At 43.6% G+C, this 26,900-nt stretch overlaps 2 protein-coding genes and 1 long non-coding RNA gene across 3 annotated transcripts; 1 reads left to right on the top strand and 2 right to left on the bottom strand.

The window, feature by feature from the left end:
• Positions 1-1,741: 1,741 nt before the first annotated feature.
• On the bottom strand, positions 1,742-7,153 carry LOC118232384 (potassium voltage-gated channel subfamily A member 1-like). The gene is made up of 2 exons (XM_035427337.1): positions 6,349-7,153; positions 1,742-5,914 (listed from the first exon to the last, which is right to left on the bottom strand). The coding sequence occupies exon 2, from the start codon at positions 5,695-5,697 to the stop codon at positions 4,219-4,221; it is 1,479 nt and encodes a 492-aa protein (XP_035283228.1). The 5' UTR covers positions 5,698-5,914; positions 6,349-7,153; the 3' UTR covers positions 1,742-4,218.
• On the top strand, positions 5,253-18,965 carry LOC118232387. Its single transcript, XR_004766268.1, has 4 exons — positions 5,253-5,381; positions 10,580-10,908; positions 12,546-12,606; positions 17,577-18,965. It is a non-coding gene; the product is annotated as an uncharacterized LOC118232387 (long non-coding RNA).
• LOC118232386 (shaker-related potassium channel tsha2-like) lies at positions 11,544-16,954 on the bottom strand. The gene is made up of 2 exons (XM_035427338.1): positions 12,799-16,954; positions 11,544-12,176 (listed from the first exon to the last, which is right to left on the bottom strand). Exon 1 carries the CDS (start codon positions 16,068-16,070, stop codon positions 14,643-14,645), a length of 1,428 nt encoding a protein of 475 aa, XP_035283229.1. The 5' UTR covers positions 16,071-16,954; the 3' UTR covers positions 11,544-12,176; positions 12,799-14,642.
• Positions 18,966-26,900: the final 7,935 nt, after the last annotated feature.

Here is a 26,900-nt window from a genome sequence, read left to right as displayed (position 1 = left end):
CAGCCAAACCCAATGGGACCGTATTGTAGCTCTCTGAGTAGACAAACAGTATCCAGCTACCAAGCTTGATAGAAGGCTAGTCAGCCATACTAGTGTTTGGACAGCGGATAGTGAGTTCTGTTTAGATAGTGTGGCTTAAGGGGATAAACAGTCCCTCTAAAAAGCACCTCACTAAGAAAAGATAACAGCTTGTTAAAATTCTGAAATTGCGACTGGTTGGGACGAAAACCAACATACACTGCAGCCTGCACATATGCCAAAAATCAGCACAGAGTTTGGTCCTCCAGGACCAGAGATGAACACCCCTGGATCAGTATCTCACTAATACAAGTCTAGCAAGTTAGCCTGCGTTACCATTTTAAACTTCATTAATTTCTAAATAGTATGAATTTGTATGTTACCCTTTTGTCTCTTGGAATGTCCACAAGTTATGTACATCAAGCTCTTCCAGTGCGTATTTTCTTTCAATAAAACATTGTGGGAGGATACAGAGAGCATGCATGTTTATTATTTCACCATTCTGCCTCAAAGCGAGGACTAAACATACCTGCATTAAGGTTAAGGTAGCTGTGGTTCCTGTCTTTTCCTTTGCACAACAACCTCAGAAGTCCAAACGCCTCAACAAAACTAAGAACAACATATGGACAATCGTGACCCATGTGGTGGCAGCTCTGAGAAATGTCTCAGATGTAGGACATGGAAAGCTCCATAATCCTAGGGACAAAGACATCTTTTTTTTATTTTGGCTCTCTACTGCAAAATTTCAGATTAGTAATCAAACAATTGACATGCATTTAAAGGGCACATACTCAACTTTTATTTTTATACTGTTTCCCATGTATAAATTACAGCACTTTTCATACATTGTTGTATTCAGAACATATGCATATTTTACTCAGTCCTCACTGTCCTGACAAATGCAAGACACAAAGCACTAGGTCAGCTCAAAAACAAGACGGCCAGGTTACAGTTTGCTAAGAAATACCTGAAAGAGCCAGTTGAGTTCAGGAAAAATGTCTTGTTGGACAGATGAGACCAAGATTGACTGGTATCAGAGTGATGGCAACAGCAATGTGAGGAGGCCAAAAACGACTGCCCAAGATTCAAAGCACCCCCCTCACCCCCTTGTCTATGAAACATGGCTGCGGGGGTGTTATGGTTTGGGCATGTATGGCTGCAGCAGATACTGGCTCACTTGTCTTCATTGATGATATAACGTCTGACATCATCAGCAGAATGATTTCTGAAATGTACAGAAGCGTCTTATCTGCTCAAGTTCAAGCAAATGCCTCCAAACTCATTGGATGGCGCTTCATCCTACAGCAAGACAATGATCCCAAACATACTAAAAACAACAACAAAGAAGTTTCCCAAATACTGGATAATTCTTGACTGGCAAAGTCATTGACCTGATATGAATCCAATTGGACATGTGTTTCATATGCTGTAGAGAAAATGTAAGCCAACTAACCCCCTAAACAAACGGGAGCTGAACGTGGCTGCAGTACAGGCTTGGCAGAGCATCATCAGAGAAAACACTCAGCACCTTGTGATGTCTACGGGTCACAGACTACAAGCACTCATTGCATGCAAGGATAAGTGACTAAGTACTAAAGATGACTATTTTCATTTCATACCATTATTATGTCCCAAACATTATGGTGCCCTGAATTGGGGTGCTGTGTATAAAAAGTGCTGCAATTTCTACATGATGAAACCAAAGTGTATAAAATACCTTTAAATAAAAACTGAGAATATGCACTTTAACCACATGTGATTAGTTTTATTGCAAGGCTAAAATTGTGGAGTACAGAGCCAAATCAAGAAATATATGTTTGTCCCAGACATTATGGAGCTCACTGTATCTAGATAACCACAACACAATTTTATGTCTTTAAAAATATATGAGAATGTCTAGTAAGGGAGAAATTTCCCTTTTAGAATTGGATAATGCCCTCTATTATTATTCAGTTTTGCTTTTTATTTAAATTTTTTTGTTGGGGGAGGGGGGGTGGGGTTTCCTGTTGTTCGAAACTGAAGTCTGAAGTATGCCCCTTCCATACCAGACAACCCCTTACAGACTCTCCCAAAGTCTACAGCTTTCTGACTTGAAATCTATAAATCCTACGACCATGTATGACTTACGGCCGTGCCTCGGAGGGGTCAGGGTCTGGGGTTCATTCACGCTAAGTGCCTGCGTTACTCTTCCGGGTGTCCCAGTGGTTTAAAAGTGGTTGTCCAAAAGCATGACAATCAGCTGAACGCTAAATTCAAATAACATTTCAAATAACGAGCGCTGCATTGAATAATACCACCACAGCTGAGTTAGACAACCATCCATCCATCCATCCATTATCTATACCCGCTTGTCCTAGGCAGGGTCGCAGGGGGTGCTGGAGCCTATCCCAGCATGCATTGAGTAAGAGGCAGGAATACACCCTGGACAGGCCCCCAATCCACCGCAGGGCAGTTAGACAACGAAAAATAAAAAATAAAAAATAGAAAAATGAATAACAAATAGGTATGTTGGTACAGTATGTTGAGAAAAAGTGTATAGATTAAGATGAATTTTACTAGTATAGGTTACTCATAATTGACTCATAATGAAGTCGTATTGGGGATTTCACTGAGGCTGACACACAGTGTGCCATTTGAACGGCAGCCCAAAGCTTCGATTCAGACACAAATTCAGACATTTTCACTTCTTCACCACATCCAAGAATTCACTCATTTTTCAGAACACTTGCTAACGTAAGCTTAGGGTATTTAACTGTTGGTCACTAAAGAACACATGGATTGATTATTAGTGCAATTGAGCAAAGAATCACTCCACTTCAACTTTAAATTGTGTTATTCTAGTGTACAATGAGGCACTTTCAACAATCCAATGGGTTACAGGGTCAAAGGCACTAGCAAACTTATTAAAATAACGCAATAGGGATGCATCATTTACATTGCAATTTTTTAGCTTCCTTATTTATAGAACGTCCATGCAGTGCACCCTTAAATGAGTGTTGACTGTAATGGGTGCTAAGTGCAGGCTATATGATATACCTTTTGATCCGTTCCCCTTTAATCTTTTTATGGTTTTAAAACCTTTTTTTCCCGTGTTGGCCTGGGATTTATACATAGTCAAGTTTTGGGACGCACGCCGTGGTCACGGCGCTTCCTCACGTCCCAAACAATAACGAGGAAAAAAGTCGTTCGATAAATCATTCATTACCGCAAGCTTCTTAATGCTGACGTCATGCATTAAATATACTAGGATACATAGTACCTTAGTCGATTAGGCTATAATGCTGAGCACTTTTGACATGCAATGATCTGCAGAATTTACTGTTCCCTAAGGATTTAACATTCAGCACTTAAATACTTTTAAATTATTAACAACTTAAATTATTGATAGCTAGTGCACTTTTGGTGAAAGCAAATGAGAAACTTAATAATAATAATAATAATAATAATAATAATGGGATCAAACAACAAAGAAATCTGATTGTAATGAGGTAATGTTTCACGCATGCCAATATTAAAAAATTAGAATATCTGAACATGCTAATATTTAACTTTTTCTTCCTTTTTTGTTGTCATTGTGCTATCGAGCATATAAAGGGCACGGCATCTCACATGTTCCACACGGCAACATTCTGAAATTACAGCATCTGCGATAGAATAGCAGCATTGTGGACGTCTTCGAGACCGTTATTTCCTCTCGCTGCGATAGACCAGTCTTTTTGTAGGTTTCGTTAAAGTGCTTTAGGCTGGTTAGTATAGCTTGGTCACCTGTCACGAAGAAGTACGTTGATCGATAGCTGCAGATGCGTGCGTTTCAGTAGAATTAATAACTCAAGAGACATTCCAGGTTGCCTGAGTCCATGCATAACATATTTTTTTTAAACCATCAGTTAGTCTGTTTTGACAAGCAATTGAAAGAAGTCCGGTGTAGTGGATTTGTTGTAGCCTACAGTCATATTTGAATCACCCAGGTTAACAGATTGCTCCTGTATCAGCTTGCAAGGATCCCATTTCAAAAGAAAACATATTCATCTTTCATGAGGCCTATTCTGAAAGTGTTTCTCCTTTGATCTTGCTGGGGCTTAAAATCGCAATGCAAGAACGCATTATGCAGATAAAGCTTTCGGATACAGGCGAAGTACAGAACAGGCTATTCAAGGAGTGAGGAGTCCTTTGAGTGCAGTGGCGGCAAGAATTAAAGTTCTAAACGTCAGTTAGCAGCTTGCTTTTGTTAACACAATTTTGGTTGGCTACGATGCAGTTCCCAGTTTTGAGGTTTGCCTCTCTTATATTGTCAATGCTGTTATTTATGTCCTCGTCAATCTCCATATATTCTGACTTGCTGACGGTAGAAGAACTGCGGCGGCTTGAGTTGGAGTCAGATGCGATGTTCGGGGTGCTGACATTTAAAAGCTGAGCCTGCTCCTCCCCTTCGGTCTCCCTGTGGTAGAAGTAATTAAAGTTAGAGACGATGACAGGTACCGGAAGCGCAATCGTCAACACGCCGGCAATGGCGCACAGGGATCCCACGATCTTGCCCCCTATCGTCACTGGGTACATGTCCCCGTAGCCTACGGTTGTCATGGATACCACAGCCCACCAGAACGCGTCCGGGATGCTGGTGAAGTGAGACCCGCTCTCCTCGGCTTCGGCGAAGAAAATGGCGCTGGAGAACAGGATGACGCCTATGAAGAGGAAAAAAATGAGTAGTCCCAGCTCGCGCATGCTGGCTTTAAGGGTCTGCCCTAAAATCTGCAGACCCTTCGAGTGCCGTGAAAGCTTGAATATTCTGAATACCCTAACCAGACGGATTACCCTGAGGATAGCCAAGGACGTCGCCTGCTCTCCTTTGACCTCTTTGCCTTCTTGATCATCCGCGAGCTCTGTCCCCAGAGTGATAAAATAGGGAATGATGGCCACTACGTCGATAGTGTTCATCACGTTCTTAAAGAAAGCCGCCTTACTCGGGCAGGCGAAAAAACGCACTATCAACTCAAACGAGAACCAGATGATACAGAGGGTCTCCACAATAAAGAACGGGTCTGTCAATATATTTGGTTTATAGTAGAAGGTAGTGTTCCCCATGACTTCCAGATGCCCCGCGGGGTCTTGTTTCAGTCCGGGCAAGGTCTCCAAGCAAAATATGACAATTGAAATCAATATGACCATGACGGACACTATAGCAATTCCCCTGGCGGGCCCTGAACTTTCTGGGTGCTCAAACAAAAGCCACATCTGGCGTTGGAATTCTTTTTCGGGCAAAGGACGCTCTTCCTCTCGTATGAACCCCTCGTCCTCACGGAATCTTTCCATCGCTTCCACCCCGAGCTCGTAAAATTTGATCTCTTCCGAGAACATATCCAGAGGTACGTTTACCGGTCTTCTCAACCTGCCACCGGACTGGTAGTAGTAGAGAATGGCATCGAAACTCGGACGATTTCTGTCAAAGAAGTACTCATTTCTCAGTGGGTCGAAGTACTGCATCCTTTTCTTGGGATTGCCCAGCAGAGTCTCGGGGAACTGCGCCAGGGTTTTCAGTTGAGTCTCGAAGCGAAGCCCGGCTATGTTGATGACCACTCGCTCACAACATTCGTGGTCTTCGTGGTAAGGGAAGTACGTGTCCAGCGGGTTCCCGGGCAGAGCCGAGGTCTCGTCCATGTTATCTCCGGCCACTACAGTCATTCCGCTGGTCTAAATCGGACTGGTGACTGTGTGATGTGCAGGGTTTCGTTAGCCCGGTTCAACAGACATTCAGTCTTATCGCGGTTCTCTTCTCCAATTTCTATTCCTGTAAAGCTTATCTAGCGTATGCGACAGGCCGTCTTCCCTTAGTGCGCTCTCCCGGCGGTTCTTGATGTCTCGATCATTGCTTTTCCGCGTTGCAAATGTTCCGGGAGAGCTGGAAAGATGGAAGGAGAGAGCGTAAGAGAGGAGAATGGATCGAACAGTTCGTGTCTTTGCAAGCTCAGCAGTTTAGCCTCTCTAATGCTGTGGACACTACGATGGCCAGAACGCAAAACTGCACAGTCTCTATGAACGCGAAATGCAGAATTTTGCAAAAGGGTTACAAATCCAGCGTTGTCCAGTCAGCAGAACCATACAATTATTATTATTTATTTTATTTTTTTTATGCCGCATGCCGCATTATACGAGTTTGACTGTGCTGCCCACTCTCTGCACACCACATCTGCCTCTTGATAACAATTACAGAGCTTCAGCCAACTACAGACACTGCCATACTTTACATAAAAGCATGATTATTATTATTATTATTATCATTATTATTATTATTAAAACAGTATCGCTGTCATTCCTAACTGCAATTGCGCTTACCTCTTATCTTGAGAGTCGGTTTCTTATACAGGAATGCGTATGTTTCGTGGGTTCCGATAACGCGATAACTTCGCGGACCCTGTTTCGTAATGTAATCAGTTCACAGTGCACTCTGTGTGTGCTTTCCTGTAATAGTCATAGACTGCATTATCCACACAAGCATCCCTAGCATTTTGGTGTAAGCTTACGATGACCTGAACAGATAGATCTCAGAAAGGTTTAAGTCTCGGAGGGTTGAAGTCCTCAAGCCAAAGCGATATAAAACCATGCCGTAAAAGAAAGGGAAAGTACAAGAGCCAGTAAGAGAGATTTTTTAAAAAGCGGAAACAAATATCTGGCGATCCTAGCCCGTTTGCACTTCAGTTCGGCGTGCTATGCAGCGCGAGACATCAGGATGGCGGGACTGAAAGCTGAATATCTTAAGGGGCAATAAGCAAACTCTTTCCATTAGGCTACTCGACGCTGCCACATCAGCAGAAATTTGACGGTTTTTTCCTGTTTGGCGCGGGCAGGATGCAGACGTCCCGGGGCGCTCGGGTATTCCTTCATACTGTGTTTAGAATGGAGGGGGCTGCGAAGAACGACGGCTATTTGTAATTACAAGAAGAAGAAAAAAATGCGCTGCATTTCGCATACATAACAGAGAGAGAGATAGAGAGAGAGAGAGAGAGAGAGAGAGAGACTGTGTGTATGTGTGCGAGTGTGTGTGAATGTGTGTGTGTGCGTGCGTGCGTGCGCGCGCGCGCGCTCGCGTGTGGGTTGGGGGGAATTCGACGCAATGCAGGCCAGGGCGAGCTAATACACATTGCCACGAGTGCTCTCCACATCATAAAAACAATGGAGCACCGCTCGAGCCAGGCAAGCTGTAGAATCTTGTATTCATTCCGCTACTTCGGTGCCAAAATCTTAACGCTTTGAGTGCCAACCTCATCACCGGTCAGTCATTTAATTCCAACGGATTTTTTACATTCCAAAAGGTTTTGTACATTTAAATGTGCAATACTTCCGTTTTCTTTATCCACTGAAGGGGAAGCGATGGCCGATGAACACACTGATTCTCACATTAGGCCTAATGAATTACAGAATATGTTTCAAGGAATATTAAACTCCCTGCACCTCCAAGTCTTTTATTCTGAAAATCTCACACCTGTCTCTCACAGACACGTTTAATTTCAGTGAGTTTATGTTCATCTGTGTACGTCATATATGTTTCAAATCATAGCTATTGCTTACCACAGATATTTTAACTTAGGTAAGGGAACCCCGCAGACGGAAAAAAAAAATCTTTGCAGCAACAGCCATAAATTGTCATGCAGACTGATATTGTCCTTCATGTAAGATTGCTGTTGGATTAGTCTCGTGTGTTACTGCTCGCCAGAGTTCGAGAATTATTATGGGAAATGGCAAGGGCTATTTAAAGGACCATTTAGAGGACTTGGTTGGAACATTTTATTGAATGATTAACTACCCTGTAAAGACGGCAGGGGATTGGTTAGCCGGCACCAATCCTGTACTGTACCTTGTTGGAACGCAAAGAGGTATGCAAATATCCACGAAGATGGTCTTTAAATCTGCATTTTTTAAAACTCGCTTTGAATAAGGGCGTCTTCAAAGCAAACAACAACAACAACAACAACAACAACAATAATAATAATCTCGTATATGTGTACGTGTCCGGTATGGATGCTTTAAAAAGCACATGCACAATAATTTCAGAAGAACATCGTGGTTGGTCTGTTAAAGATGGCATCTGTCCGAATTTGGAAGACATAATGTCATATTAAATTGCACTGCGCGGGGCATATTACCTCACCTCTGGTCATTAAGTGATCGGAACATCCTTTCCGGTGTAGGAAATTAAAAACACAAAATTATCATGCATACATTTTTGATGAAACAATACTCCTGAGCTATGGGGCCACTGGACTCTAGTTCGAGCGGATAAAATAAACGACAGTTAAAGCTGGTCAGCGTGAAACAGAAGCACGATTTTGCCGTCCTTGGTTCGGATAAGGCCTGATTTCGGTTAGCTAATCGTTAGCATCTGGGGCTCCAGACATTGACAGAAGAATCGCTAAACGCGTCTGATGAAATCTGATGCGATTTGAAAGACGGTGACTTTCCTTTTATGTATTTTAATTTGAATTCCGAAAATTACAGCTCATTCATTCATTTGCATTTATAAGCGGCCACCTGCAGCTCCCCCACACGTTTGAAATGGGACTCCAAGGCGGATTTGTTGTTTCTGTAATGATTTTGGATAGACTGGACTATGTCCAATAGGACGTGTTTGTTGCCGCTGAACCATGACTGTATTTCGTTACACTGAATTTCGAAAGTCGGCGCTCTCAGAATTGATTTGTTTTCACTGAACTTGTAGCGGTCTGCAAGATGCTTCAATAATGCCACTCAAGCAGCAAAAGTATTGCCGGAACCAGAAATCGTAGCGGTGGAAATGAAGGATATCAGCACCGTGGACAGCGTCAACTCCGTAGCTTGAAATCCATAAATGAATTCCGCATTCAGGAACGAAAACCTCTATTTCCCATGTATAGAGAGATGTGCACACACAAATACATACATAGGCATAGGTGCACAGATACACACACAGAATGGGAAAGCGGATTAGTATTATGAGTGAGGAGAGAAATTGAGACCAAGACAGAGGAAAGAGGAACACATAGGAAACGGTTTAAGAGAAGAAGGGAGAAAACTGGTATTGTGCTGGTAGGAGATTAAGATATGGGGGTGATGATGTAATCTCTACAGTTACACCTACATGCTAATCATATGTGCTATTTCACACACACACACACACACACACACACATCTCTACAGTTTTGCATGTAGGAAAATAAGCTGGTAAGTACAGTAAGTGTCAGGTCTGAATCCTCACTGAGGCATTAGGCACTGCCTGCTTGCATTACTGTAGATCAATACATTTCCCTGCATAAAGGTATCTGCTAAGGAACTGCATAACAGAGTAAAGACTCAAATATGCTCCCTGTCGGTGTGTATTGAGTATTGTGCTCCATCTTGATAAAACAATATAGATAAGCTACTGGCTTTTCGTATCTGAAACATTGTACTTGAAGGGTTAGCTTTTGTATAACGGTTATTATGTAACAATATTGCTAATCCCATAAACACACACACACACACCTACAAATGCACACAGGCACGCATACACACACCCCCCCAAATGCACACATGCACGCAAGCATGCACGCAGGCACACACACACACACACACACACACACACACACACACACACACACACACACACACGCATGTACGCACGCACGCCTGCATGCACGCACACACAGACACATACACAAAGAAATAAGTCAACCACTTATTTCAAAACATAATTTTCCTGTTCTCTGTTTTTGGAGTGAACATAAATGAATGAATTTCAGTAATTCCATCAGGCCACACCATTTCTGCAGTTCATTATAAATAATCCAAAACTGTTTATTCATATTTTTTAATAACTTTATGCGTGGTTGCCAAAGTTGTTTTGAAAGTACTGTAGTTTCATTTGACTCAGTTGAGAACAACACTGTCTGAATTTCTCAGTTAGTTATGTGTTCTTCTCAGTGCTGCTGATGAAGAAAGCACTTGTAATAGAGTTCAAAAAGAAAAAAAGGCTTCACAGGTGAGGTGTGTGATGCAGTCTTTAGGGCTTAGGCTCCTGAGTCACACGTGAGTTGCCTGCATGGGCGGGGCTTAGGCTCCTGAGTCATATGTGAGTTGCCTGCATGGGCGGGGCTTAGGCCCCTGAGTCATATGTGAGTTGCCTGCATGGGCGGGGCTTAACCGACAGCTGTTCATCGGCTCTGCATAGTGCCTGAATCTGCAGCCTCATCATTTTTCACTCCCTCTGCCTCCACCAGTCCTTCTTCATTTTTTTAAAACATCCTTCTATCAGTTGGAGGAATAACGGGGGGATGGGGGGGGGGGGGGGGTGGATGGGGGGTTAGCTCAGATTCACAGAGGTGTGCATCAGAGTCAGTACTGGCAGTGCGGAATGTAATGAAGCAGCTTGTGTGGCGGAAGGCAGTACTGCACGAGCCGTCCGAGCAGGGAGCACCTCTTGTTTGATTTATGCTGTCTGGCTGGCCAGAGCAGAATTGTGTGTCTGCATTGATTGGTTCTCTCTGGCTCGCTGGAGCTGGAATGTGTCTTTGGGATCTTTCCAATTGCTTACTTTACCTCCTTGCTTCCTTAGCTCCATCCAACGGAGGACGTGAGGAAAGGAGGAATCAAGAAAACGTGTAATTAAAAAAATTTTTTTTACTAGATCTCTTGAGGTAGGTTACATAACAGTAGATTCCAATCATGGGCATCAATATTAGCTGGCAGGTTAGTTGATGATCATGATAGTGAGCCTACACTTAAGACATTAAATGCTTTATTTATTTATTTACTTGCTTGCTTGCTTGCTCACTTGTTTGTTTGTTTGTTTGTTTGTGTATTTAATTATCCACCATGCGAGAGTTCAGATGGCTGGCAGCACAGGCCAGAGGGGACAGGCCCAGCTCTACTGCACTGATGGAGGTAACTGTGTTGTGATAAAATTAACCTGCAAACACAATTTGGATTAAAAAAATTGGAAGAAAAAAAATATTTGGAAAAATCTTTCAGAGTGAAGTAGGGGACAGCTCTGTGATAGGCTTATATAGGGTAATGGGCGCCACCTACTGGTCAAGCAAAAGCAGCACAATGCAGTCATGGAATTGTGTGTATTCCACGCTCAATGAACACCCTACAGCTGCTCACAAAGCTCATGTAATGAGTTTCAGTGTGGCTTAGGGTTAGACATTCAGATTTATGACCAGAACGCCACAGTTTGGACAAATTCAAAAAAATTTTTGGAATGTTTTTTAAAAAGTCTAAGTCAGTGTTCTAGAACACTGCTTTTAATTACCAGTAGTGATTGTGACATCAGCATCAGAATGCTCAGTTAAGATAATTCTAATCACATATTTGTGATCTCATGCCTTAAAGGGCACACACATGCACACACACACACACACGAGCTCACACTTGCACGCACACATACACACAGGCACTCAGACATACATGCACGCACACACACACGTGTATATACCTCCTTTTGTTTCCATCAAGCCAAAATGGAAACAATCATACAGCAAAGAAAAAGTTACAAATGAGAAAAAATAAATCACCAGTTTAACCGATTTGTTTATATAAAACATACACATTGCTTAGAAAAATATAGCTTTGATCACATTAATCTCAGTTCAGCAGTGTCATATCTAATACAATATGTATCAGACAGTCATTAATTGTTCCCACATGGCAGACAACTGACATTGGAGTAGTTTTAAGCGGTCAGCACATTTTCACCTGCTGAAATTTCCAGCTTGCAAGGCATGCTCTGGTACAGTACAGTACAGTACGTGATATGCAATGCGTATTCAAAACATAGTCAATAAATCCATACCAGCCCACACCCAGTTTTTCTACAGTAAGAGAAGCATTTCAGGTGAATGCCTAATTGAAATCAATAATGGTTTCATATACAATGTACGTAAAGTGGGCAATTCAAGTAAGAGTTTTGTACCTTGGTACATTATAACAAGTCAAAGGGCCAATGCCCATTTTTCTGAAATTGTCTTCCACACGCATGTGCACACACAAATTGTCCTTCTCCCTCTGCCCGTGAGATTTCTCCAGTGTGAAAACATAGTGTCCTCTGAATGTTTGTTTCTTTTTTTCATTCCTTGTGAGCCGTGAGGTTTTTATTTTTATTTTTTAAGCAGAAAAACGGAGACGTTGTCAACTCTTGTCTTCCTCTCCTCCTGCAAAACAAAAGAGAAGAGTGCTGTAGTTCTTGCAGACAAATGCTTGTGAAGCTGCTTTGATTAACCATGGGGAATTCTTAGTGGGGAATTCCTGATTAAATAAAGCTTACCGTAATAGAGGCAGAACCTCTGGGGATTTTCAAGGCTAGGCTTGATACGTGTTAGAAACTCTCTGTCTTTCATAATGAGGAGCTTGAAAAAGCAGGAAGTGCATATGGCACTCGGGCACTCTCAGTTCGGTTGACTGGACAGTACAAAGCTCAGGAGGGTTAAATAGGGTGTCCCGGCGGTGGCATGGTGGTGCAGACCATAGTGACATGGGGCATTTTTGTGTGGAGTTGGCATGTTCTTTCTATGTCCACACAGGTTTTCTCCCACAGTCCAAAGACATGCAGTAGGCTACCTGTAGATTCTAAATTACCCGAAGGTAAGAGTGTGTGAATGAATGGTGAGTTGTGTTGTGTGTCCCTGCAATGGATTTGTGACCTACCCAGGGAGTATTCCTGCCTCTCGCCCAATGCATGCTGGGATAGGCTCCAGCCACTCACCCCCTCCCCCTGAGCAGGAACAAATGGTTTGCAAAATGGATGGATGGATGGATGCATGTACTCAATCTCACCTCCACAGAAGATGATCATCAGCCTTTGCTTGTAGTACCCTGGGCTATCGAACATTCTGATTGGATCCCATGAAGGTGATCATCAGCCTTTGCGTATAGTGGCCTAGGCTGCAGAACATGCTGACTCGCGCCCATGTCACAGGTAAAGTGCTGTTGCCAGGTCTGCATTCTTTCCACGTTGCTGCAGTCGAGCCTGGTGGGCCTATGTAGCAGCATAGCAGCGGCACCACCCAAATTTCTCCAGTTAGTTGGGTTTACCATCCAGCTGTGTGCACAATTACTGTGAAGTGTCTTTCAGAAGTCCTCCTATTTCCATGACTCCAAACGCGTCTTTCTCAAGCAGAGGCAAGAGCTCGCGTTAGCAGATCCAAATCCTCGGATTTTTATTGATTTCCGGTTTCTCCATTCCCGACGCCAGGGAAAAACCGATGTGGGGACTTTCAAAATGTTTTCACATTGTAACCGTTGAGAAAGTTGATTACTAATGCTTTCATTTATAACGTAGGATAAACTTTATCTTGCAATAAATAATGTATGTTGCTTGCTTAGCCTATCTCACTTATCATTTTGCCACCAAAGTAGTAGGCCAGTTTCTACCAAAATTAACATTTTACACATTGACAATGGCGTGATTTGCTGGCATTCATTTAACCAAAACAATAACTTTATAGCCATGAAGCCTAGCCTACTCCACGAGCAGCCACATTTACCCACGAGTCCAATTACAGCTCGTCCAGAAGAACGTTTTTCTTTTGTCCAGAACAACTTCCAGAGGATAAAAAGTATAACGTGTCGGAAGGTTGCCATGGAAACGGTTTTGTCTTCCGAGACGGTTGCAAGGCCCACTTGCTACCACCTGGAGGCGGTCCTCGCTTTAAAATTTCAAGACATTTGGCAGCATGCGCAGTCAACAGCAGTATTAGGCAACATTCCCATAATCACGTCTATTTTCTCGGTCTGTATTTCACATGGCAAGCACGTCATTTAAGTACAACATGTGTCGGATAGCGTTTCATTGCTGCACTTCAGAAAGTCAGATAATGTTTCGCTGTTTTTGGACAGGCAGGAAAAAAACAATAATAAATAACTGCACCTCCCGTAGCCCCACGTCTTAAGCTTCTGTCAGCTACTAATATGATTCCGATTCGGCAAATTCATTGTTGTGACATTCAAAAGTGAGAATCGATATAGACAAGACAACGGCAAATTAGCCAAAACCCGAGAGCTCGTGGATTAGTTCACGTGCTACGTTTTGCGTTCTGCTTTGTTACTTAGAGCGATAGGTTATTCCTAAGTGACGCGGCGGCTAATGTCCTCACTTTGACGTCGCTGCAGGAATGTGTTAAAACTCCGCTTTCTTGTGTTAACGACTGCACAGGGTGCATTTGGGGTTAGCGTGCATTCATTACTTAATTTAATTGGTCCTACATTTGCTTGCTCTGCCCGTACACACACATTCTTTATATAGGCTAAACTTCTAAACGTTCTATACGACAAACCTGTAAATAATAGTATATAGCCTACATATTCCAAAGCATATATTATAAAGTGCTACAGAGAGTGGGTCACATAAGGAATATTTTGTTTTTCCGATTCGTGGATTTAATTTCAACTGTATACACTTAATCGATTAAGCAAGGTCTATAAGCAAAAAAAAAAAAAAAAGGATAGCCTAATAACAGACTCTGTATCGATGCGTTACCTATTTTAACGTTATCTATTTTTGTCCATTTTAACTCCCACTTTTCATGACATGTTGCGAGTTTGAGATTCTCGGCAGCCTATAGGCTACTTAAGTAAAGCAATCGTTTCTTGTGGTTCTGCATAGTCTTGCAGCACTTAGGCTAGACATCAGTCAGCTTGCCGGTGTATGAATTATGCGAGCTGCAGTTTTCACATTTTACAAAATCTAAATCGACCGCGTACTCTGACTTGTTGAGAGACGGGCTGCTCGCACTTTTTATGAATTCCCCGAAGACGGGTTGCTGCTGACCGCATGTCACGTGGGTGTACTCGATCTGGTCCTCCTGATCCTTCTCCCTGTGGTAGAAATAGTTGAAATTCGAAACGATGACCGGAACCGGTAGAGCAATGGTCAGCACACCGGCGATAGCGCACAAAGAGCCGACTATTTTGCCGCCGATGGTTACCGGGCACATGTCCCCGTATCCCACGGTAGTCATGGATACCACAGCCCACCAGAACGCGGCCGGTATGCTGACGAATGCTGAACCTGGGTCGTCGGTCTCGGCGAAATAAACTGCGCTGGAAAACAGGATGACGCCAATGAGGAGGAAGAAGATGAGCAGCCCGAGTTCCCTCATGCTTGCTTGGAGGGTTTTCCCTAAAATCTGGAGGCCCTTGGAGTGTCTTGAGAGCTTAAAAATCCTAAAAACGCGCACCAAGCGGATGACCCTCAGTATAGCCAAATACATGGCTTGCTGGCCGACTCCCTGGTGCTCTGCGAGCTCCATGCCCAGCGTGATGAAATAGGGAATAATCGCCACGATGTCAATACTGTTCATGAGATTTTTAAAGAAGGCTGCCTTACTGGGGCACGCTAAAAACCTCACTATGAATTCGAATGAAAACCATATGATGCATAGTGTCTCGATGATGAAAAACGGATCTGTAAACGGACTGGGCTTCTTCACACGCACGGTCCCGTTCACAGCAAGGCGATCGTCCGGTATCTTATCATCCCTGAACTCCGGCAGAGTCTCCAAACAGAAAATAACAATTGATATCAAAATGACCATAACGGAAACCATCGCGATCACCCGGGCAGGTCCGGAGCTCTCGGGGTATTCGAACAAAAGCCACACCTGGCGCTGGAATACATTGTCTGGCAGTGGGCGCTCCTCTTCTTTGATGTAACCTTCGTCTTCCCTGAAATTTTCGATGACATCCTCTCCCAATTCGTAAAATTTGATCTCTTCCATGAATATCTCCACTGGCACGGTCATAGGTCTCCGGAGCCGACCCCCAGACTGATAGTAATACAGAATGGCATCAAAACTGGGTCGATTCCTGTCAAAGAAGTATTCATTTCGCAAAGGATCAAAGAAACGCATCCTTTTCCTGGGATTCCCCAGCAAAGTGGCAGGGAACTGCGCGAGGGTTTTCAGTTGAGTTTCAAAACGCAGGCCGGAGATGTTTATGACGACTCTCTCGCAGCACTCCTGGTCAGCGCGCTCTGGGTCGCATGCATCCTGGGACAAGGCTGTCAGTTCCACAGTCTCGTCCAGGGCTTCTCCGTCCACTACGGTCATCTTTTTACCCCAAAGGGTACAGTTAACCGCGCCACGATTCGTCTGAGTTGCCCTCTCCTGGCGTCTGTGCGCACTTTTTTTCAAACCAAAAATGTTTGGAACAAATTAATGCAATTTCTCGTAGAAGACAGGTTCGTCTCTCGCGCGCGCCCTGCTTTCCCACGGTCACTTTCTTACATGCCAGCGTATTGTTTTGATCACATTTTCTTTGTAGGTTTTTATACAACTCCCACCGTCACCTCCCCGTGTGGGCAGTCTGGACTGCTAGCTGTCAAACTCACAGCATTTAAAACAGCAGTGCCCTCCCCAAGTGGGGTGACGTATAGGCGCTGTCTACTGCTGAATGGAAGACACGCGCAAGCACAGCAGCACACACGCACACACACACACACACACAAATTAGTCATGCACCGAATAATGCAATGTATTAGCTTTAACTACAGTAATTATGCAATAATCGCGCGTCTTAAAAATTTCTCGATTTGCAAATTTGCCACATAAATGTATATAGTTACAGGTTGCTGTTGCTCAAACGAAACTGGGAACAAAAGGCTGAGTGCAGTTAAAATGTTTCATGAATTTACCTGGCGGTCACTCACAGGTACCCCTTATCCAGAAGCAACACCCTCCAAGAGCTAACTAAAAAAAAAGCATTCCAATATAGAATGTTACCTGCTACCCTGTACTGAATACTGGCTTGTGACTGACACAGCCTCTTTAGCTTATCCCAAGTAGTATTTTCATTTATACAACGTGACCACAGAGTACTGGGAGTGGTTAAAGTTCCCCTAAAAAAACTGCCCCCCTTAAAGAAATGTGGGGGAGTCATTGCATAAAGAAAGGGGTGATTGTTTACTTTGGGAGAATTCTCTGTGTTTCTCAGATCAAAACATTAGCTGTTTTTAAGTGATCAGACCCTTCTGTGTGCAGCTGCGCTGTGCATGTCCCTGATGTAAATCCTGGAGTTGACTTTAGCTCTTTGAGAGAGTTCTGAAATGGGAGGGAATAATAAAAGCATGACGTGCGCTCTTAAAATAGAAGGATTTCTCCCAGAGCAGCAGGCGAATGTCTTTTTCCCATGGCCTGCATTGGGCAACGTGGAGGGGAAGAAACATCTTGAGTTTTTCTCCCCCTCCAACGCAGGTTGTTCTGCCTGTGGAGCGTCTTCTGTTATGATGCGCTACCTAAAAAGCGAACAAAGTTTCAGGACTGAAGTTTTTATAAAAATTATTTTAAAAAATAAATTAATATCTCATTGAGAGCTCACAGTTTCCAGTGACTTTAACATTTGGCAGCCCATCCACTTCAAGGCTCAATGCATTGTGCGATGCCCTTCTGCACACCACTGTTGTAAACAGCTGCCATTTTAACATTTGTGGCCTTTCTTTTAGCTAGAACGAGTCCGCCCATTCTCCTCTGATCTCTCATTATCGAGGTGTTTTTGCCCATGGAACTGCCTCTCACTAGAAGTTTTCTGTTGATTGCACCATTCTCTGTAACCTCTAGAGACGGCAGTGTGTGAATCGCAGGAGGACAGCTGTCTCTGAGATGCTGGAACCACCACGTCTGACACCAACAATCAGACCACGGCCAAAGTCTTTCAGATCACGCATCTTTCCCTATTCTAACGTTTGGTCGAACAGCAACTAAACCTCCTCACCTTGTCCGTGTGCTTTAAATATTGAGTTGCAGTCACATGATTCGCTGTTTGGAGGAGCAGGCTATTTGTGTTAACGAGCAGGTGTATCTAATAAAGTGGCCACTGAGTGTACATCCGTCTGAGCAAACGTTTATAACTGGAACTGAGAATGTTGGCAGACATTTTTGCCTCTGGTTAATCTCCTGCCATCCTGCAGTTAATTTTTAATCAAGCTTATTAAATATTTGGCTTTCGATAAAGGATGTAGCACTGCAAATCGTAAACATTAACTAATTTACTAACAGATAAGAGACTCATACATATTTGCACAGAAATAAAGGTATGGTACTGTACCACGACATGCCGATAAGCCGAGCCCAGCCTCAGTGTTACTGCAACGAACTTTGTTCTCGCCTTGAGGATGTGTTAAGGAACTGAAGTTTATTTTTTAATAACTGCTGAACACGCGTTTCCACATGACACGACTGGATTAAATAATAATTAACAAGATTTATTGCTGTTTGAATTAGATACTTTGTGTGCCTTTCTCCGAGGACGTTTTCGTTCACACTGAGCTCAAGGCCTAGGCCTGGATTCTAGGGAAAATCATGTGTTAATTGTTTTGTTTTTTCACATTTTGTTTAATTAATGTGAAAGATGAACTCAAACTGTATTTGTGAAGAAGAAAACAAATAGTTGCATTTTGTAATGAGTCAAATCTGAGGAGAAATGTTGATTGAACCATCCAATTTTTATCAAGCAGCTGAAAAGAAGCACGTATTCACTCGACCTGATCTCACAGCCCATTCATATCGATTCAATCCATTTCCAGCACCTTAAAGTTTGGGATGAGTGGGCGGAGGATGAAGACGGAGGAGGAGACTTCTTTGATTGTAAACACAGGACCACAGCAAGGCTGAAAAATCCTGCATAGTATGCCTTTAAGACTGTGTGCTACTAATACACTGCATTGTGTTTGTAGTAATACAGAGTGCTCACATAATTATAGCTCACAAATATGGCCTTTTTTAACATCGTGGTTTTCACTACAACTCTCTCCCTTTGAAATCTTCTTCACATCAAAGACTATTTTCCCAAATTGCATTATTACAATTACAGTGATACCAGATTCATTGTTGTATTAATTCCAATAATAATTAATCATTGTTGTCTTGTTTTGTCATTTTTAACCCTGTCTCAAGTGTATTTATTACCAGTTGTAGTTCATGTGTATTTAAATTCAGTTTCCCTGTCAATCCGGCCTTGTCCATCTTGTATTAAAGAGGACTACAATGCAAACAGGTCTGGGACTGTTTTGTGTCATCCTCAACTTTCATGTATGCACACCTTTTGTGTGTACATTTCTAAAAAAATTAAAAAATTTAAAAAAAGTCTAAACAGATAAAACAGATATCTGAGACATCCAGTCGAGACAACCACAGTTAATTCATAATGCTGATTATTCTACCCAGCCTATGGACCTGAGAGTTTTAGCCGCAGCCCCCACTTGCTGTTCTCGGTGGGCTTCCTGGGTCTGGGCAGGGGATGCCCCCGCAGTAACGTCCTGACACTTGAGCGACCGCAACAGGAACATCCGCGGAACACCGGAGCCAAAATAAGAGCCTCCCTGTGCCTACAGTGTCCAATTCTGGAACTTGGAGAAGCAGGGCCCCAGGGGGGTATGTGACCCCCTGCACAGAGGCCACATAACTCCCCAGGTCCGTGCTGGAGATGTCTTACGGGCCTTTTCCACGCGCTCCTGTACAGATCCCTCCACTGCAGGAGGACGCGCTGCGACCACAGCAAGGCTGACACGCCTGACATCATTACAGCGAAAATTCAGCTTCGCTCTCCGTCAATTATTTTCCATTAATTCTCCACTTATGTGTGGACCACGGAGGTTTAGAAACAAGCGGGACTTTTTTAGCGCCGAAGAAAGGTTACAGGGAAGATTTAGTATTTTCCTCCGATATTGAATCTGACCAGATGCATTCTGGGGGTAATGAATGGTTCTCTGTAAAGTGTCCCCGGATTTTATACCACACATACATAAAATATCCAAGGCTGTCGAAGTGTATAAGGGGCAATGCAACATAGATGTACTATTCCCCCCACACACGCAGGCACACTCACACACACTCACACACACACACACACACACACACACACGCACGCAAGTTTTTCATGACATGGCACAAACAGCCAGTCTGCAGAGCATCTCAGCTGCTCTGTGTTTAAGACACGGGTCACTTGCAGCTGGGGTATTAAGTCTTAACTTTCTCTGGGCACATGGCAAGGCACAGGGTCAGCCCCAGGGGTCAGGGGCCATGTTTTCCGGTATCCATGGAGACAAACAATCACAAAAAGGCCGAACAGAGCAGTGGTTGTTTCACAATGTCTGGCCAAAAATGGCCAATGCAGATGCCTTTTTATGGTACACAGGCACTCACAGGGGCCTGTCCCATTCAGCAAAGAGCGCTCACAGGGGCCTGTCCCATTCAGCAAAGAGCGCTCACAGGGGCCTGTCCCATTCAGCAAAGAGCGCTCACAGGGGCCTGTCCCATTCAGCAAAGAGCGCTCACAGGGGCCCGTCCCATTCAGCAAAGAGCGCTCACAGGGGCCTGTCCCATTCAGCAAAGAGCACTCACAGGGGCCCGTCCCATTCAGCAAAGAGCGCTCACAGGGGCCTGTCCCATTCAGCAAAGAGCACTCACAGGGGCCTGTCCCATTCAGCAAAGAGCACTCACAGGGGCCTGTCCCATTCAGCAAAGAGCGCTCACAGGGGAACGGGCGGGTGGACCGCGTCCCCCAGGGCTAGCTGCCGCGCGCGGCGTAGCATGTTTGAAATGGAACAGGGCTCATCCTTCGGCGCGGGGAATCCTCGTGTGACAGACCGCCAGCTGTGCCTGCCCGTCAGCGGCGGGAAGCCCGCGCGGAGCGCGAACCGCGGAGCGCACAGCACGGCCGGCGGTTCCTCTGACGGGCGATACCCTCCCGAAACGGACGGAATGCGGGGGCGGGGCGGGGCACGGCGAGGCGCGGCAGACAAGGGTCTCGAGTTGGGATCCCTCGTGGGAACAGGATACCGCGCAGGAGGAAGAGGAGGAGGAGGAGGAGGAGGAGGAGGAGGAAGGGTGAATGGAAGTGCGGCCGGTCGGAGACCCGCTCCGCTTTTGGCCTCTCGTCAAATTACTGTGTCAGGGCACCCTCGTTCTCGGATAATGTACGCGGCAGGATAAAAGTTTTCCTCTCTTCCACATCAAAATAAATAAAATCTGCATATTAATGGTATCTGAAGCTGTGGCTGCTGACTGATGGAGTAGCGCATGGTGTTATCTGTAAATACGCCTGATCATCTGGCAGCATGCTGTACAGTGATCCTATCTGAAGTCGTAGTACGCCAGATGTCCAAGTATTCCTTTTGCTTTTTTTGCAGAATTAATACTTTGCATTTCGCTGTTTTAGATACAGAGAGTATTACATTTGACTCAAGAAATGTGATTAATATTTATGATACAGTGATGAAACTGGACACCAAAAAAACAAAAAAAAAAACAAAGTAAAACTGACTTTGCTCACTTCTTCATTCCAAAGAGAACAGAAGTGCTATGAAATTGTGCATTCACCTTTTATAAAAATTATTATTACCAGTAATAGGAACCATTAAAACGATTGTACTGCCTGAGAAAGTAAACAGTAAAATAATTTAGGTCTACAGAAAATAAAGAAATCCATGTTGACAGTAGCCATCCAGGAGTTCAGAATGACAGTCTCGCTATTCTGTTCATTTCTGAGTGAAAGCCAATTCACAAAGGATCAGATGTCTGTCACTGTACACTGGCCTTGGGCGATATGTGTGCATGTGTGAGAGAGGGAGAGGGGGAGAGAGAGAGAGAGAGAGAGAGAGAGAGAGAGAGAGAGAGAGGCCCTGAAAGAGAATGAGGTAATGGTCTAAATGATCTGTCACTAAATACTGTGAAACTTCAAATACTGTTGGTCCAACCATGCCTGTGAAATTATCATGCTACAGTCACTTGTTATTCTTAAAAGGATTGCAGTCAGGACGACTCATATATTTAGCTTTAGGTGCTAACCTATCAGACACGGTACACCACAGTGCATCTCCCCTACTAAAGAAGTAAAAACTCCCAGTATATAGAAGCAGACCCAAACAGGTGGCATTTGGGGTGGTGGAGGGTGAGTACAATTCTGTGAGTATCAGCAAGCGAAGCATGCAAAGAGCAGCAGTGGCAATGAGCAGCACTGGAGACGGCTAACGGCGAGTGATGTGTGCTTGTGATTGGTTGAGTATGAGAACATGTACTGATGTGTGCTTGTGATTGGTTGAGTACAAGAACACAAACTGATGTGTGCTTGTGATTGGTTGAGTACGAGAACATGTGCTGATGTGAGCTTGTGATTGGTTGAGTATGAGAACATGGACTGATGTGTGCTTGTGATTGGTTGAGTATGAGAACATGTGGTTGCTGAGGCTGACCGATGGTTGGCTGCAGTAAGTTTCCTGACTGATCTGATCTCGCTCTGTGCATTTCATACGTGTTGCTCATTGTTCACTTTGTGGAGTTTCAGTTTAAGTGTGTTCTTGATTGGCTCGGACATTTCTTGTGTGTGAATGATTTTTTAGATAAAAGGGAAATAATTCTGCACACCAATTAAAAAAAAAATACATATTTTTAATAGCTTATTATAAAGTTCACCATAAACATAACACTTAAGGGAGCAGGTTAAATGATCCAGGTAAGACCCAAATCAGCTTCCTGAATACAGTCTGGATAAAAGACTGACGCAACAAAGTATGAGAAAAATATCTTGAAAGTTTTCTGGTACCTCAAGCGAGGCACCATTCCACTACTGCGGCCTTTGAGCCACAGGAAGTCAAGCAGTGGTGGTTATAGTTCTCCTTCGTTATTCCTCACTGTAACCCCATTACAGTGTCCTCTATTAGACTGTTAATTAAAATAGCATAGCCTACATAAAGGAAGAAAACAAACATAAATTTTGGATATGAACTGTATACAAAATATAATCAACCTTCGTTTTTAATTTTGTGTATTACCATGTATCTGGACCCATTACATTCATGAGGGATTGGTTGTCACGAGGAACAGCTGCATTTGTTGACGGCATGGCAACAGGTGCCCACACCGATATAGAACACCTACGTAAGAGTGTTCCTGCCAGGGCTGTCAGCGTTTGGGTAACAATACAGACCCTCGGCCCCGCAAACCAAAAAGCTCCAGGCTGTGACTCTCAATACAGACCCTCAGCCTCACAGACCAAAAAGCTCCAGGCTGTGACTCTCAATACAGACCCCAGCCCCACAAACCAAAAAGCTCCAGGCTGTGACTCTCAATACAGACCCGCAGCCTCACAAACCAAAAAGCTCCAGGCTGTGACTCTTCCAAAGGACCTTCTGTGTGCGAGGGTAACATTCGGTTGGCTTAGAGGTCATGGGTAAAATTTATATCGAACCTGTGTTCAACATTAGGGGACAATGGCAAGTCAATCCTACTAGAAGTTTTTTTTTTTTTTTTTTTTGAAAGTTTGTGATTGGATAGGCATTACAGACGATAACTACACAGTGAGTGTGCATCAAGAAAAAGCATATACTGTAGAATAAACTCACAACAATTTCAATATGCCATGTCTTTAAGTCTGAGAAATTGTTATCTGTTTTCTTGTGGGCCATTTTGTCCTAGTGTTAGAAGCCACCAAACTCATTAAGTTGCGTTATATTACATGAAAGCTAAGCACTGTATTTATGAGTTAAGAGGCAAAGCCATTGCTATTGCTATTAGGTTGAACCTAGATGAATACTTTCAGTGGGAAACAAATCATGCTGTACTGAATGTAATCATTAGCAGTGAGTTTCACAGACAGGGATAAAGGATCCTACTGTCTGTACTGGTTCCTAAATGGACATTCCATTTCCATTACTTATTTGAATTGCAGATCAATCGTGTTGACTTTTCGTGTGATAGCGTTCTATAAACTTTGCTGTCTCTGCGGAACACTGTCCAACACAAACTGCAGATAGCTTGTGTAGGTGTGCATTATTTGTTAATGAGTTACAGCAACGGCACCAGTCAATATGTCATAAATGTTTGGCTTACCCTGAAAGTCTGCAGTGTCGTGGAGGGAGTGGTCATTGTATATTAGTCATCTGCATGGTTATCAGCAGACTTATCTTGTTTTCCTGCTTGCTCTATCACAGAAGAGGCTTTGTGAAAAGCTAATCAAACAGTGCTCAATGTAAGTGCACAAGTTCCTGTCAGGCATTCAGCTTCATGAATTCCACAGGATCTTCAGAAAAGTGGCAAAGTCTTACAAGCCGAATTCTGCTTCAATTTGAACTTTAATTAGAAATTAATTCAGTTTTTCCTCAGTGCATTACCTAATGACTTGTTTGGAAGCAAAACTATGTAACTATGTGTGGGGGTGGGGGAGGCTTTGGTTGGCCATGATTACTGTATGAAATGAATGAATAATCGACAGTCATTGACAAGGTGTGTCCTGGCGCTCATTTTCAAGCGAAGGCCTGAGCCAAAAGCAAAATTGTTACTGCAAGACAAATCAACCAAAATCTGCCTTCGATGACAAGCCCACCCCTATAACCATACTGCGCATTATAAGAGTTTGCACTTCCCAGAACTGTCAGCTCGCTGACATCATTCTTTGGGCTGTCATTCGTACAGCTCGGTTGTCCTTCCACCCCACGCATTTGTCAACTAGGATGATAAACGCTGCGTTTGTTCTTGTTCGGGGCAGTGAACTTTGACCTCTTCCCTGGCCCATCTCATCTCGCTGGGTGGTGTCACATGCAACCTTCTGGCCACTGGCTTTGTCCGTGAGTCCCCCGGACTCAATAGTTCCAATGAACCTCTCATTTGAAATTGAAGGTGAAATGGCACTGAAAGTTCAGAGCTAAGAGCTTCCTCTTAAAACCTATTCACAAAGCCGCTGAGACTTAACTTTCACTGTAAAGTAATGGGGAAAACTCTTAAGTCAAGAGAGAGGGGCTGGGTTGTCCTGGTTGCTATCAGAGGATGTTGTGTTTCCTTAACAAACATACTAACCATGCCCAATGTGATTGGCTGATAGGGGAGGGGTCTGTATCAATTAATTCATTGTAGAAATACCACAGGAGAAGGTACAAACCACGTTGCTATATCCAAATAATGATTTTTAATGAAAATGTAGGCTAAGTGTCACTGATTTAACATTAAACCAAAAATAATATACTGACTAGTTAAGTACATATTTGGCTGATTGTCAGCCTCTTTGATGTCTGGAAGCTTGTAAAATAATTAGCGAATATGCATTTAAACAGCATTTTAATTATCAGGCTGGAATACCCATGGCTGTGACAGCAACTAGTGTGAGGCTCCATCAGCCTGCAAACAGAAATGAAAACCAAACTGGACGCAAGAACAGCTTTTACTTCTTGCCAAAGTGTTCCCTGGAAGGAAGGACATTATTGAAGGGAAATTTGGAGTCTGGATCCCTTCAAAAGCCAAAAAAGAACCCTGGGAACATATATGCCTCCAGGCAGATGCAACGTCCCCACTGCTGGACGTTATTCAACTATTCTAAAACTTTGACCCGATTATGAGGTGAATTGCAGCCAATTTTAGGACTCTTCGTGATTTGGTCTTAGCGACCTAGGAGTCCTTTTGACTACCTCCTTCCTCTTAACTTTTCGCAGATTTAGGAGCTGGTTTAAACTCTAAAATGCTTTGTGAATCACTCTCCAAAAACCTAGGAGTTATAAAGTTAGGATTGACACACCCATTATTTTTAAGAGCTTATCCTAAATCAGAAAGTTATGAACTACTTTTAGCCTTAGGATGTTTTGTGAATATTTTTAAATCACTTGGCTTTTGTCAGGGCAGTATTTTTGTAAACATTTTTCTCTCTGTTTCTACCATGGAAAGCCATTGTTTATGTGGCCATACACCTCCACATTTGCATGGCAGCATGATAAAAATGTTCAGGTTACATCTTTAGAGACACGGAGGAGAGGCGAGTATTCTGTTGGCGAAGCGGATGTGTCAGGTGAAAAGCGTTTGAAGCGCTTCTTCAGAATGTCCAAACAGAGCATTACTGACATCATTTCTCACTTCTTCCAGACTTCTGCAGTAAGTGATCGATGTTTTGGTAGCAGTCTAGTGAGCGCCGCGGCCCATTGGTTATATTCCACAAACACCGCAGCACAGCTTCATTTGTTTAATTCTCTTAAAGGGACAGACTGCTATTTCTGCACGGTTCGCTGCCGTGAATAGCCCCCGTGTCTCTGTTATGATGTCTCTGTTCCTTCCTCCTGACCACAGTGCCAGACACAGAGGCGTTTTTTCTGTTGCCTGGCTCTGTGTGTGTGTGGACCCAAAGCAGCCGGACAGGCGGTCACAGTGTGTCCCGGTCGCCGCCGTCCGAACGCTCTGGCGTGCCACGCGTCTCCATCGTGCGTCTGAGTAAGAGATCCCAGCGGCACGGTGCCTGTGTGGATAAACGTCGCCAAAATTAACACTGTCCTCACCGCACGATGCCGAGGCGGCGCTGCCGTGTGGACCCACGCTCCACACGCGTCCCGTGACATTCTCAGGGCTGCCCTCTCTGCACCATGCTAAGTCCTCCGAGGCCTTGGAGGGATTGTCACCCAATTACCTCCAACAGATGACAGACGTACAGCTTAGGCCGCGGAGTCGAAGGTCGCAACCTCGCCGAAGCATGCGCTTCCTGCAAATTACTTTGAATTGGATCCATTTGATCGCCATTTTCACAGTCATTGGTGATGATTTTAAAAAATAAATAAAATTATTGCTGTATATGCTATTTTCTAATCCTAATATTAACTCTTTTTTTTTTACATCTCTCTACTTTTCAGTGTTAAGAATGTGGTAAAATTTTCAGCTCTGCTTTACCTTAAATATTGTAACATTATTGTTATTTCATAATAGCAAATATGTTTTTTTCCTGTATTTTGATGCTAAATTTGAATAGGGAGAGAATAGATCGAGAAAATAGTTTTCATTACTAATAATTACAAAATCAAGATATTATTGAATTGAATTACTACAGATAATTAAAACATTATCTTTGCTGTATAATTTCGTGCTGTGCACCCTTAATTGCACTGGAGTTCACTGCATGAGAACGGACACCTCTCGTCC

This window comes from Anguilla anguilla, chromosome 7, assembly GCF_013347855.1.
Source record: "Anguilla anguilla isolate fAngAng1 chromosome 7, fAngAng1.pri, whole genome shotgun sequence".
In the NCBI taxonomy this organism is placed as follows: domain Eukaryota; kingdom Metazoa; phylum Chordata; class Actinopteri; order Anguilliformes; family Anguillidae; genus Anguilla; species Anguilla anguilla.
The sequence above is the reverse complement of the archived record's forward strand: the minus strand, read 5'-3'. Positions and strand labels throughout refer to the sequence as shown.